The 15,134-nt window shown below is 36.8% G+C and overlaps 1 protein-coding gene across 1 annotated transcript in view; it reads left to right on the top strand.

Annotated features, from left to right (window-relative positions):
• Nucleotides 1–12,187, top strand: part of LOC101846699 (polycomb group RING finger protein 3) — a 13,966-nt gene extending 1,779 nt beyond the window's left edge. The window contains exons 2-8 of the mRNA XM_005089045.3: nucleotides 5,653–5,801; nucleotides 5,969–6,065; nucleotides 6,657–6,712; nucleotides 9,374–9,436; nucleotides 10,148–10,377; nucleotides 11,170–11,250; nucleotides 12,133–12,187. Coding sequence (XP_005089102.1) covers nucleotides 5,693–5,801; nucleotides 5,969–6,065; nucleotides 6,657–6,712; nucleotides 9,374–9,436; nucleotides 10,148–10,377; nucleotides 11,170–11,250; nucleotides 12,133–12,180 — 684 coding nt within the window. The 5' untranslated portion in view covers nucleotides 5,653–5,692 and the 3' untranslated portion in view covers nucleotides 12,181–12,187. The remainder of the gene's footprint in view (nucleotides 1–5,652; nucleotides 5,802–5,968; nucleotides 6,066–6,656; nucleotides 6,713–9,373; nucleotides 9,437–10,147; nucleotides 10,378–11,169; nucleotides 11,251–12,132) is intronic.
• The last annotated feature ends 2,947 nt before the right edge of the window (nucleotides 12,188–15,134 follow it).

Consider the following 15,134-nt stretch of genomic DNA (forward strand, 5'->3'; position numbering starts at 1 on the left):
GTGAAATAGCCATAGCATCTTTGAAGACGATCAAATTAGCTTACTTTTGTGCTATAACGTAATTTTTTCTTGGCTTTTATCAATTTGATCATCCACACCGATAGACAGATTCCAAAATGAGGAAAAACAGGTTTTGCTTCACACCGGGTGAGAATAGCCTACACTGGCAAGTCTCACCAGGGGTGAGAGGTAGATCATATTTTTATTCTCACCCCGGGTGAGAATAGCCACTTCCCTAGATCAATCAGATCTAGATCTATCTATCTCGCCACACACTCACATGCACACACATGCGCGCGCGAGTGAGCGGACCTCTAGCCTACGATAGCTTTGATAAAATCAATTGAAGAATTTAACATGCTAAAGTATAAGATTAACTGAAATTTTATTCGCTCAGGTTGTGTGAATACTAGAATTTTATTCGCACAGTGTGTGTGAATACTATGAAATTATATTTGCACAGGGTGTGTGAATACTGCAAAATATTATTGGCACAGGGCGTTTCAAAAGAAGGATGGAAATGATAGGAGAGAGAGAGAGAGCTCATTTTCCCCCTCATCGCATGGGGACAAAGATCAGTGCACTCCTCTCTTTGAGCCAATTAAAAAAGTGCCCTTAAAATTTCGTGACGCCCTCTTAAAAAAAGTGCGGACTTTGCGAACAGAGTTACCCTACTTGTGTGAAAAACAATAAAAGTAGGTAGCGTAAACACGGCCTCGCGGGTACTCGCGGCCTTCCGAACGCGTGGTATCGGTAAAATCGGGGTAATTTCGTTCGCTGTTTCTTTGCTCTTTCGCTATAAAACACCAAATGCCGTACACCTTGTAAAAATTCAGCTTTTCTTCGTTACAATGGTGTATGTTGTTTATATGTCCGATTATTAGGAGCTGGAGAATCGCCAACGAAAGCGAGGCCCCTCGCGGTCGGAATGCGAGGTCGGCCGGTTGAAAAATTGACACGCGTGCATTCAAATGCTTCGCGGAACGAGGGATGATTAAATACCGTCTTTTCATTGGCAGAGAACTGTTGAGCTTTAAACGGGCTTTCCAGTGATACAGTGGAATCCTGTTATAACGAGAGGGAGGGGACCGGAGCAAAATGTCCGTTATAGCAGGATTCTCGCTATAAGGGATCCAGTAATACGTTCAAGGGAAACTGTAAAGTAGGCCTAATCTATGAGTTTGGTGTTCTGTTTATTTTTTTTTTTGCAATCTCCCCTGATGACGATTTTGTTTCAACATTACCTCTAGGTCTTACTTGATAAAAAATCGAATCAGGTTTCTTTCTCTAGCTCTAGATCCAGCGATGTGGAATGACAGCTGGGCGTTGGCGATCAGAAAGGAAGGGCTCTGGGCTAACTCACCCGCTGTGTTTTCCCCCACCCCACCACACCCTGTGGTGCATTCTGTCTGTTTGCGCACGTCACACATTCGCTCCGTCCATCACATTGCTGTGACCTCTCCATCCCCGCATCGGAGAAGTGAGAGGCATGGTAGGCCTTGATAATCTAAACTAGGCTTACGCTGGCATATCACACGATGCGTTCTGCTTGTCTGCGCTTGCCACACCCTCCCTACTCAGTTGCTCCGGCCTTCATTATTGACGCACGTGGGCTCTCTTTTTCTTTGTTTTGCAAGATCACCAACAAATTTCTCAACTGGTGAGGTTTTACGTTATGTATAATTGGCCTATGCACTGTTCACAGCAGCAGCAATATTCCGCTAAAACTGACTCTCATGTTTGTCTGATAGCGCTATAGTAGTATTTTATTTACAAAGGTAAAGAGGAGAAAAAAACGAGGTTTTAGAATAGTGTCTTTATACCAGACTTCTCGTTTTTTTCCGGACTCTTTATAAGTGGACTCCATTGTATAAGTTTAGCCTTTGGCGTCTTTATAGAAAGCTTTTAAAAAATACCGTCAAAATGTTTAAAGATCCTTTTTACACAAAATATGTAAAATACAGACTTATAAAAGGTATCAATTAAAAGATCAGTTCATTTTCTATTAGAATAAAGTAATTAGCTTGGAATTATTTTTCATCAATCCTTCCGCGAGACTCGGAAAGCATGTGACCCCGCACGCGGGGTACACTACAGTATAGAGCCGACTCGCTCGCCGCGGGGGCCGGTGCGGCGCCGCCGGGTCAACGCTTGGTGTTTTTGTCGAAATAACGACAGATCATCATGTTTGAGGCGATAATATACTGATTTGTAAAGATCTCACAGTCTTGAAAAAAATTAGGCTACATATATTTGTTATAGTGATTGTACTCTGTTAATGTGGAGATGTTTAGTGCACTTGGTACTTTTTTTATTGTCTGTCAAACATGGGGTTGCAGCCAGTGACTGACTTTAACAAATTTGATCAAATTTTAAACAACTACAATTTTCTTAAAAATTGACGGAGAGGTTAAAGAATGGTACCAAAATGCTCAGTGGATAGGCCTTTCAAATGGAACAGATAAATTTGGCATACAGCAAGTTTGAAAATTTAGTTTCTGGTACCTAATAAAAGTGAAATTAACAGACTGTGCTTATATTATATCCTCTTCTTCTTGAACTGGAGAAACGAAAGAGCGCTTCTAAAAGACTCCAGCGCCATTTGAAGCAATGCGCGGACTTCTGCGGACACTTTTCGGGCTGAGTGAACAATCTTGTTATTTGCCATCTTTGGTAGGGATAGATCTAGTTCTAATTGTGCAAAACGATACGAAACCCTCCCCACTCAAATTGGAATTCAAGTTGTTTTAAATTGTGTAAATGATAATGATTCAAAATCTCTATTTTCGTTTTTTGTTTTCCTTGCGCATTGAGATCAGAGAGAGAGAGAGAGAGATGAGTAGCCTTTGCTAACAGATGGGGTGCCCGGGTTTGAGAAACGAGGTCCAAAATCAACGAAGGCTCAACCCTGTGCGAATAGAATTATTTCTTATTCGCACACCTGGTGTGAATAACATTATGTAAAATTCTTATGCGCACTCCCGTTGTGAGTAAAATTATTTCTTATTCGCACTCCCGGTGTGAATAATTCACTACCTTTTTTCCATATTTGCTGGGTCTAGAAAAAGAAAAGGATTAGGGAAGGGGTAGGGATTGGGTTATCCTGAATGGAGTGATTATTCTACATGATGCCCTTACAGAGAGAATGTCAACATGGCCTTAGCGCATGCGTTACTCGTCTTGTGAAGTGTCAATGTAGGTGAGAGGTCTGAGAACAATGATGGTTGATGTCAACAATGCTAAAGCCTTGTACGCCTAATCGATATGCGACTGCACAGTGGGCGTAAAGAGGGCTATGATTGGTTGAAGCTTTGACCCATGAATACATTATGTATCGTAGGCTTACAGTACTCTGGGAATTCCCGGTTTCGGTCTCACGCCTATGACCGTCTTCTCACAGCGGGTTTGGAGCGCTCATAGAAGAAGGAAAAAAAAAGAAGCAGGAAGAGCTTGAGGAAGAGGAGGAGGAGAGCAAGAAGATGAAGAAATAGAAGTTCAAGAAGAAAAATAATTTAGTTGTAATACATGTTACTAAATGGGGACTTTTTCGTTTGTTACCCTACCATGGGAGAGAGAGAGGTAAAATTGATACTATTCTCACCCGCAATAACGACAACCTACTATTCTCGCCCAGTTTTTTAGTTTCCGCCTTTTTTATTTCGTTTCAGGCATCATAGGACTCGTGTCACTAGCGCTCCAGGCGACAAAACTCGCCAATGGGCGCGGGAGGCGACTATTGTCGATTTGGGGGAAAACCTTACCTTTTGAGCAAATAGCGTCACCTTTTGTTGCTATTTATTGGTTCTGTAAGGGAAAATTTTACTCTTGAATGGTTTAACCAATCAAAATTAAGAAAAAAAATAAGCCTAGGGTCAAGGCACTGTGTGCCTTAAAAATAATTGTGGGTTCTGTTAGGGATAACAATTAAACATGTTTTTTGTGTTGTAAACAAAATGCCAATTCTAACATTACAATGACTTTAAACTATTACTAACATTATTTCATTAAACAGCTTTCTGTTAAGGCTATTATTTTTAAACCATACTACTCTGGCAATTGATTTCCTTTCTGAATTTAGAATATACACTTGTCCAGGGTTTTGTGTGCATACTCTCAAGATTTTTAAAAATGCGGGAGCCTAGAAAAATTGGCCAGCGCTCTGGGGCAGTTCACGAACGGTCACTCTTACAATTAAAAAATTATTTTCTATCTCATAATTAGCCTACATGTAGGCCTACCCGTTCTCAACACCCAGGTAGGCCTAAGAATAAAAATCCATTGCATTCTCAGACCGGGTGAGAGAATAATATTCATAATCATTTTATATTCACCTGGCGTGAGAATAATATTATGCTTATATTTTCGCCCCAGGTGAGAATAACGACAGCCTATTCAGACCCTCTGAGAAGGCCACCTATTCCTATATATATTACTAATATATTCAGAATAACTCACCCGTTATTTCTCACCCGCACCCCAGTGTGGGCATGTTTCCTCATGTAGATCAAGGCCAACTGCTAATTACCGTTGCCATAAGTAGCCTTAATTTTAAAAAAAATCTAATAGCCTTCTTAAAATTAAGCGTGAGTATCGTATATGTAGGTATCAGATGCGTTCTGGACATTTCGTTCTTGCATATAGATTTTTAATTTTATAACCATAGATCTAGATCTAGTATAGCTTGTTGTTTTTTGGTTTTTTTTTTCACTGTTTGCTGTTCATGGTGTTAAATGGCCTCCACCCAGTCCATTAAATAAACTAATGAAGTGACTATTCGGACTCAATTCCAAATAGACAAAAATTATATTCGGACTTTGAATTGAGTCCAGCATGACGTCCATTCCGACTTCCGACCCTTGTTCCTAAATATTTCCAGCATTTATGAACTTTTTTCGATTATAATGATAACAATGGAGACGTGAGCTTTATTATCCAGTTACCGGATCTATCTAAACTGGCCCTCCCTGCATCATTAGTATGAACAAAACTAAGTTAAGCTGACCTTGTGGGGGGAAAAGTTAATTATGTTGACCAATGATGAGACTGTGCGTAGCGATATATCGCACTCTCTGCTTATGGAGGAAGAGGCCACGGCTGTTGGTTTTTATGCGATTACATTTTTTAAAAAAATTACAGAAAAACTCAACACACAACAAAATCAAATTAAACATGTGGAAAGACGAATTATGGTGGAAGTTATTATGATGCTGTAGTGGTGGGGGAAGGCCCTGGGTTGTCGGTTACCGTGTACTTAGACACTGGTATTTGGCATTCTCTGAAACTTTTTCAAATCCATCTAGATCTAGAGAACTAAAATCTATAAAATTACAGTGCAACGAAAATCACTAGACTTAAAAATAAATAAATTACACCTTTTTGTTTCATTTTTTCACCACAGTGATTCTTATGATAAAAAGCTGAATGCTATAGCAATTGAAAGGTACCATTATTTCACAGAGAAAGGTTCACACACAATCTATTAAGATATTCCATTTCTGTTCTTAATGCTGAAAATGGGGGATGGGGGAACTGGAAATAATTTGTGATTGTTGGTTCATTGATAAGCTGGAATAATGCTTTCTCAGAATGTATATGCCCCTTGAGCAAAAAGTGGTATTGATGAGTGTTTTGTTGCTGTCTTTTTTTTTCCAGGGCACATGACATGATTGAATAGACCATCAGGCTCATCAAGATGATGGAAAGGAAGGTTCGATTGAAGACAGTCAACCCATTCATAACCTGCTACCTATGCAAAGGATATCTCGTTGATTCAACTACAATTACAGAATGCCTACATACGTGTAAGTTGCTGGGGGAGGGGGGGGGGGCAGAGTGTTTGATATAAATTTGTATACTCTTTCGGTTCCCTGAATATTGTCAAGTGTTTTTACCATTCATTATTGATTGGTTCAAAGAAATACATTTCATGATTCATTAACATTCCTGTTTTTTTTTTTATTGTCGACAGTTTGCAAAAGCTGTATTGTAAAATATCTGGAGGAGAAGAACACGTGTCCAAAATGCGATGCCGAGATTCATCAAAGTTATCCTCTGAATTACATAAGGTATGGATGTGAAATTGAATGAAACGTAGTTGATAAATTGCTTCAACGCTTTAAAAGACAGTGTGTTTTTAGTTTTCCTGTTTATAATTTTTGTATAGTTTTATAATTTATGTGTTGATTGGGAATCTACTTCAGTTATTTTGATTGGATGCAGTTATTACATTTTTTTTTTGTAGTTTACTTTTTTTTTTCATTGCCACATTTCTGAAGATTCAAATTTACACCTAAGGATCTAGGAGAGCACAAATCAGTTTATGCTTTCCTGCTTCTCATCAATTTTTGCCTGTCATCATTCATTCTTGTTGTTTCGCTTAACATTCATTGTGTTGACATTTGTGTCTTCAGTTCAAATAGTAAATTGGTTTTTTTTTGTTCTGTAGCATATTTTGTAACTACCTATTCATCATTGTCTTTTCATCTACATTTACAGTATTTTTGTCTTATTATACATTATTATGTCAAAATATCATAATTTAGAATAGATTGTATTATATCTTTTGAAAATAGCTGATACAAAAATACAAATCTCCGTCACATGTGATTAATATTTCTTTTCTTGTAATTTTTTCCTGGTCATCTTTGTTCCCACAGTTTCGACAGGACAATGCAGGACATTGTCTACAAACTGGTACCAAAATTGCAAGAGAGTAAGTTACTTTCAGTACATTGTGCTACCTTGTTGCAACTTTGGGATGTGCTCCCAGGATGGACGTGTTACATTATTACACTTTACTTAAAGTTGAACCTCTGAAATTAATTTCGACATGTGTTACAATTATACATTGCAGGGGTGAACAGTAGAGAAAGTTACTTTCAATGGGCTGTTGCCTTATAATTGCTTTTGAAATGACCATATGCTTCAGATTAAAAAAATTTTAATCAAGTGATGTATACTGTTTAGATTCATTATGATGAGCTGACTGATTGGCCTAACATTTTCCTTGTCTCCACGATGAGTGGTATCATCAGCTCTCTATAAATTCTTGAACTATGCCAGTCTAGACTTTCCAAAGTAATATCCTTGATTTGATCCGAAAATGTTCAATTTTATCGAATTCCCTTTCCAGTTTTCTTTCATTTGATATATGAGCAATTGCCAAAACGTGAGACTCTCGAGACTCAGTGGTGCAAAAAAATTGTTCTTACCAATTTGACTCCCTTTTCTGTCAGTCACAGATTGACATTTAGTGCTCATATTCCTAGAGTATCAGAGCAAGGAGATGTAGGGTTTTGGAGATATGGGTCTATTGGTTTGGCAACCACTGTATTTCTTGTATGTAACAGTGATGACAAAAACAGATAAGCAGCAATGCAAATTATGGACTTTTAAATTCCATTTGTTTAGTAACCAAAGACTTTTTACGCTATGAACTCCATTCATAATGGTAATATGAATGACAAGCATTGTAACAATGACGCAGTGCACAGAATATGTCATCATTGTTATGTACAAGAAAGGATACACATTGGACATTATCATTGACAACACATCACAATAGTGAAAGGCTGTACAAATACAGTTATCAAAGCCCCAGCACCAGAAAAACACATGTGTAAAACGATTTTTAAACTAATATAAGGCAAAAGCACAAAATCAATGGGGCTGACTTGTACATAACAGTGATGACAAATATGACTTGTACATAACAATGATGACACAATGTACCGGAAAAGACAAGTCATGCCCCCAGAGAGAAATGCGCACTTTAAGAATAAAAAAACAACTAGGAGAGGTTTCTTTTGCTTTGAAACAGATATCAGATCATATCAAAGACAGTGGGCAATCACAATTATTTTGCTAATTATGACAAACAGTACTCGTACATAACAGTGATGACAAAACATACTGGGAAAAGGTAAAATCATGCCTACAGAGAACAAATTTGCACTATGAGATACACAGATCAATAAAGACGTATTTTGATTCTAAATGAATCTTGCATGTATGAAATATATGTTGAAAACTTATTGATATTAGCAATGATAACAGATATTACTTGCACATAACAATGATGACACAATGTATTGGAAAAAGGCTTATCATACCAACAAAGAACAAATGTGTACTTTTGAGTTAGACAGATAAACAAGGACATGTTTGTCTATTTGTTTGAGTAAATAGAGCACACATGACATAAAAAATGTTTGCTCTTAAGACAATGTAATTTCTAGTACGTCAGTCAGTCTTGTACGGCTGCATGACGACACCCCAAACGTCATCACTAAGCACTAAAGCTAAATCTATAACCACAGAAATGATCCATCTCTCGAAGTTTGTTCACACATCACACTCTTGTTCCAAGAATCCAATGTAAACACCGCAATTTCACTAAAATATTCAATAGGGTAGCCTAAAAACATGCAAAGCAGTCCAGTACGTCACATTCAACGCAAGATTCTTGTGCGTCACCGGACGCCGACGGCAATGACTACTTTCTTTTTTCTCTTTCCCCCGTTGCGGGTAAGGGGAAGTCACTCGAGAAAACAATTATATCCGGACACTGTTGATGACCCGTTCAAAACAAAAGTGGGCTGAAATTCGGACTTCTGGAATGTTGCAAGATGACGACAATCTCAGCGAATGTTAAACAGCTGACCGAAATGGTAGATCTAGGAACCCAATGTTCCTTTCGCGCATCGCGGCTTTTGAAGTATTGAATAAACGACGAAAAGCAAAAAGATTTAACCAGCTACGGTGATTCTACTGAAAAATAATGGTGTTTTCTGAAACACCTAGTCCTTGATGACACGACTAACGCACAAGTGATCCGAATTGTTCGTTTATTTGCAAACAAATAAACCGATTTCTTGAGCAAGTTAACCTTTCTTGATAACAAATAGCATATGATCAAAGCACACGTAAAAAAAACAACACCCAAAAATACTAAATTTTGGACAGTCTTGGAAGTTTGCATTGGTGTGCTCAAAATGACAGTCCAGGAATCACTAAAAAACGAACATTTTTGGCACAAAATTTACAAACTCAAGATTGTAAAGCTGACATGGGGTCTGAAACTGCTAATGCAGGTTCTACATCCTATATTTGACATGTGTATGAGTTTTGGAGGAATAAATACTAATGCATCACATTTTATGCACACTAATGTGAGATGTGTGTGTTTTTCCCCACGTTTTGGCAATGGCTCATATATATATAATTTGCTATATTTTGTGGATGGAATATATTACAATCATGAGGGTAAAATAAAAAATATAGTACATGAGTTAATAGGGTAATGAATCTCAACGACAACTGTTTGATTTGACTTTTGCTTCTCATTAAAGAAAGTTTTATTCCTTTATTACAGAAGAGCAAAAACGGATGCAAGATTTTTACAAAAGAAGAGGGCTTCCTGTTCCTAGTAGTGTTGGTGAGTGTTCTTGTATTCAGTTCCACAAATGGGGCTCTTTGACAGTGAAATGAGAGGCAGATAAATATGCCATTGGCTACTATGAGTAGATATTGGAGTGTGTTTTCAGTACCAGGGTTGTGGGTTTTTTTTATATAGTGAATTAGCTTTTCATAACAAGTCCAGGGGGATTTGCTGGTCCTGCATATGAACTTGACTCTGTTTCGTGAGTGACTTTCGGTAGTTCTAGTTGTCTGTGTGGTGTATCACTCATAAACTAATAACCATTACCAAGAGTTTTTGTATTTAAAAAACAATTTAAATAAACTTTCAAGAAGTATTATGATTATGTTACTTAAACTTCCATTTTTACCTTTTTGTTTTTCTCTTCCATGTTTTGTTTTCTTTATAATAGAGGTTTCTATATTATTATTTTAGTATGATTTGATCTTCACTGTGCTTGAGATCTTCTCTTTACTCAAATAAACAAACAAACAAATGTGGATGTGGTTGGCGGGTGCTCTGGTGTGGTTTTCTCCTTCTTTCCTATAAAAAATCTATCGTCTTTATCTCCCCCCTTCTTTTTTGTGTTTGTCACTCTCTTGTAACACCTCTAATGTTCGGCTCTTATATGACTTTATTTTGTTGCAAGTGCCGTAAAACTCTTACTAAAAACTAAAACAAACAAATGAGATCGTGAAAAGGTCAATTCATTGTGTGTGTTTTCTGCAGTGAATGATGAAAACAGCAATGAGTGCAATAAGCCGCTGGGTCAGGAGCAGCAGGATGACGAGGACCACCACCGCAGTGACGAGCAGGTCAACATCTGCCTAGAGTGCCGCGCTCCCAACCTCAAGCACCTCAAGAGACGCTACCTACGCATTTCCTCCCAGGCCACAATCACTCACCTGAAGAAATTTGTGGCTCTCAAGATATACACCAACATCAACAGATTTAAAGAGGTTAGTGTCGTGCGCTCAGGGTTGTTAGTCATTCACAGCTCTTAATTTCTCTCTTTGCTTTACACGGACATGGTATTTTGCCTGGGTTATGCTAGCTATTTGCAGTTAATTAAATTTTACTTTTTTTCTTCTTCACCACTTCCACATGACATATGAATCCTTTGCACACATGCACATACACACACTTACTCACAAGCACACGCTAACACATACATGCTCAATCTGTGTATGTATATGTTTTTGTATGCATGTTTGTGTAGTTTTAAGATCATAATGATAAAAAAAAATATGTTAACTTACTTTCTATATGTACCTGAAAATATTGTTTAAAGACATTGTAATAGGAGGTAATTCATATTTTTGGGGTTGAAATGGGGCAAAATTGTGAAAAGTATCTTATTGGTCCAACTATTTGTCAAAAAGCACTTTTAAAATTTCAAGACGTTTTATCACATAAAAAAAACCCCTGACAAATGTGAGTATCTGGCGAGTGCTCTGGTGTGGTTTGCTCCTTCTTTCCTATAAAAAATCTATCGTATTTATCTCCCCTCCTTCTTTTTTGTGTTTGTCACTCTCTTGTAACACCTCTAATGTTCGGCACTTAAAAAAACAGACGAATAATTATGGATCCCAAGTAGATAGACAATGATTTTAATAGTAATTTTTGCTGGAAATTTGCTGTTCAGAAACTCTCTTCAAAGCAGTCATAACCTTGATGTGTGCTCAGTTCTTATTTTCATTATTTTGTTACTAATTCTGGAAAGTGACATTGTTTTTCTCCAATTTTAACAGGTTGACATACTATGTAATGAAGAAATCCTGGGAAAGGACCACACTTTAAAATTTGTAGCAGTAACTCGATGGAGATCAAAGGTAAGATATTTCACAGTAGCTTATTGTAAGTACAGAATAAGCAATAGTATGTGTACTAAGACAGGTTTTAAAAATCATGAAACTGTGTTGCATAGAAATTATAGTTCAGTGAATAAAATGCTGTGTTTGATCCATAAACTGTATTAGAAAAATCAGGGTGTGATTGAAGGGAATCAGTAGAAATTTGCAAACTCCACATTATTTGGTGGAAATGTCTCCATTGAAAATAGTACAGAATTTTTCCAGATCAACTGTTTCTGAGATTGTTTAGGAATTCGCTTACTCAGCATATGTACCACAATAAGTCTTTGCTTTAAACTATTTTGGTCTGCACAAATTACATTTATAGCTTTAACTACTTTTTTGTGGCTGCTTCTTTTAAGGTACTTCATTGTTAAGTTGTGATAGTTATAGAAATAAAAATAAAGCCATGTAGGTAGATCATGAGGATTTTGAATTTTTTCTTTTTTCTTCATTGTGCAAAGAAGATGACAATCTCATTTGGAATGGTGATCAGTTTTATATTGCTGACACTGATGTTGACTTTCTTGCATGGTTGTTCAAAATTGATTGTTTTACAAATAACATAAAAATAACCTTTACGCTCTGAAAACCTTCTTAATGATTCAAGGTGGAGTAGTATCAAAGATTGGTCTTTTACGATCACCATAGTATTTTGTCTGGTTTATACCAGCTATTTGCAGTCCCTTTTTTTAGCTCAGTAATGGAAGAGCAAACCTCAAATTATCAGGTATTGACATGTAAAACTTCATTGTGTAAAATAGAACCCATTGCGTTAGAACACACCAGCTCTCAGTTTTTTCCCTTACTGAGAATGTTAATTTTTAAATTTTTTTCTTTCTTTCCTTTTTTTAAAAACAGGACACGCCATTATTACTCCACTACAGACAAAGAGTTGCCGACTTGTGACAAAAAACCCTCGTGTTATTCTAATATTCTATTTATGTGTTTCCTGCATTTGTAAATTGTTGTTTTCTTCTGTCTGCTCAAATGTAGACTGTCAGCGCGCCACTTAACTGGGAATGAAATGTGTGAGTGAAGTCAAGGTCTGGATGCAAATGTCTATGGTTTTGTGTGATGATGTCCAAATGTGTGCAACAGTCTGAAATTATTTCTTTGTGAAGAACTATGTGCTGCGCTTCTCACAATTTGGGTGATGTGACAATGTCAGAGGTATCTCCTTTGTAAATAATGTATTTCCACGTCAGATGAATTTCTTCATTATAAAAAGAAAACCACTCTGAGCCCTTATTGCCTGTACATGTACTCAGAGCTTTGTTTTTACTGTTACTGTTCTGTATTGCCAGTCATACCACGGTTTTGTTGTACTAACTGACCCAAGCGGACCTGCCAACCATTGGAACTTCAGGTTCTGTAACAGAAGTAATTCACTAAAATCAGTTTTGACTAGGTACAGAAGTTCTCTCACTTAATTTTTGTTTCTTGCAGTATACGGTCGTTTTTATGCACAAGGGGGCTATCCCAAAAAATGCTGTTTTGAGAAAATCTAAGGTAAAGTTTTTGGACCCTTGTTCTGCTTCTTAAAAAGACATGGAGAGTTTTCTAAATAACCAAAGAAATATACACACCAATGAAACCAAACTTCTCCTAAAGGTAGGGCAATGCCCACTTTTGGTGTGGGTCAAGATTTCTGGAGACCCCCGAAATCTGGGTTAGCCCGCTTGTCTTTAAAGGCGACTAACATTTGTTAATGGTTTTTAAAATTTTTGTTCACCTTTTTTCCAGCTGTGAACGATATCTAAATTTCATTGTTGCTTCGAGATCTTTGAAAACGTATAGACTTATTGAGCGAAAAGAAAATATGTTTTTAAAATTACTAAAGGAAAATTTTTCTATTTTTAAAAATATTTTGGAGGTTTTTTTTGGTCCTTTTTGTATTTTTCAGCCTATGGGCTATTACTCAATGCAGTTTAGGCCCACTATAATTTGGCTTGTGAGTGATTAGCAATGTTACTGCATTTAGGTGTACATTCTGTTTTTGTACATTTGTACTGATATTTCTGATCACGGACGCATTTATTATCAAGTCGTGTGTAAATGGTAGTACAGGTAGTAACACTGTATGAATTTCCGTCAAGGTATTTCTGAAAAGAACAATTTTGGCACTAAATTAAAGCTATAGAAAGGAGTTGATTGTAATCACAGATGGATTTTAGTCTTTTTTTGTAGGGAATGATTGGGTGAGATGTCTAACTTTGTATCTGTAGTATAGGGTTTTACGGCGCTCACAACTGCTAAGACGTCTAACTTTGAAAGGATGGAGCTACGCACCAGAGAATTTGTTTTAGCTTTACAAAACTGACTGTCTAGCTGCTGTCATCGAGAACGAGGAAGAAGAAAGCTTTACAAAACAAAATTGCACAGACTAAAGCATTTACTTCTTAACTTTTAAATGCTTTTAAGTATAGAAACACTAGAAAATAAGTTAATGCAGATGGAGTCAAAGTCCTTAGATTCTATAGAAATGCTTGAATAGAGATTATGCTACACACTGAGAGAAACAGAATGTGCTGTAAATCAAATTTTGAAGTAGAATAATGTTGTGTGTGTCACCATGGAAAGTACTCACCACACATTATGAACACTTGTATATGCATGTCTTTTATATATACATATATATACACACACAGGTATTCCCTCTCCATGATAATGAAGCATATATAATTATTATGGATTACTTTTCTGCACGAGACAATGAAATAGACTGTGGACTGATAATACTGTTTAAAAAAATTGAAGTCCTGGGATTTTCCAAAATGAAGGGTAACATGCCTGATTAATAAGGGCTAGTCAAAAATGCTTTCTTGTGCCGAAAGTACAATGTCAGATAATCAAGTCACCTCACTCTAAGTTAATGATTGATGATGCTGTCCTTTCTCTTATTATTTCCATGCCATTTCTCAAAGTGTCACATGAGTCTGTTGTCTGCACTTAGGTCAATGGGGCAATTTGGTTTGTTACTTCCCTCTCTATCTCATACTCATATATTATATATACTACATAATTATAGTGGGTTGTTGGCAGGTGCTCTGGTATGGTTTGTTCCTTCTTTCTTATCAAATATCTATTGCCCTTATCTCTCCTCCTTCTTTTCTTTATAAGTTACAATCCGCAGCACTTATATGAGTAGTTTTGTTGCATATGCTGTTAAAATTTTTACGAAAACAGGAAAAACTCAGCATGTAATATTTGTAGTCCAAATCTGCCTCCTGGGGCTTGCATGATTCAGGAGTAGGCCCTACTGATATTATGTTCTGTTGATTCTGTTGTCAACTCAACTACTAATTATCCTGCATACTTTTAATCACTAGTTGGAGTCACTTGCTGTTCTCTCATTTTAATAACAGCTCTCTTTTGAACTTTTCTTAAATGCTTCCAGTGTTGATAAGAAAAAAATATGCTATTGTTTGTGCACTGTACATGCTGCTATACTGTCACCAGAAGCAGATTCTAGTCTATGCTAGATTGTAGTTGTCTGTGATTTGAAATGTTTGTAAACAAGCCACTTGAATTCATCAGAACTGAGAACTGACTCAAGTTGTGAGATTGGCAGGTCTGCTGATGGCTTAGATTGATACTGCATCCATTGAAATGTTTTGAAAAAAAATTTCCCCTAATGAAGTTGATACAGACTTCAGTTTGTTTTGAATAAGGAGGGCGCAATGCAACTCTCTTTTGTCAAAGGTCATGCAGTAATGACATTTAACTGGGAAATGCATTTAAAACTATTGAATGCAGAATGAATTTCTCAACAAATGATGTTTCAGTTTCAGCATGTTTTGATGAAGTCTTTTTGTCTTGCCAGGTCATAAGAACACCCTATTGTAAGTAGTTTAAAATAA

Source organism: Aplysia californica, unplaced genomic scaffold (assembly GCF_000002075.1).
Source record: "Aplysia californica isolate F4 #8 unplaced genomic scaffold, AplCal3.0 scaffold00002, whole genome shotgun sequence".
NCBI classification, from domain to species: Eukaryota; Metazoa; Mollusca; class Gastropoda; order Aplysiida; family Aplysiidae; genus Aplysia; species Aplysia californica.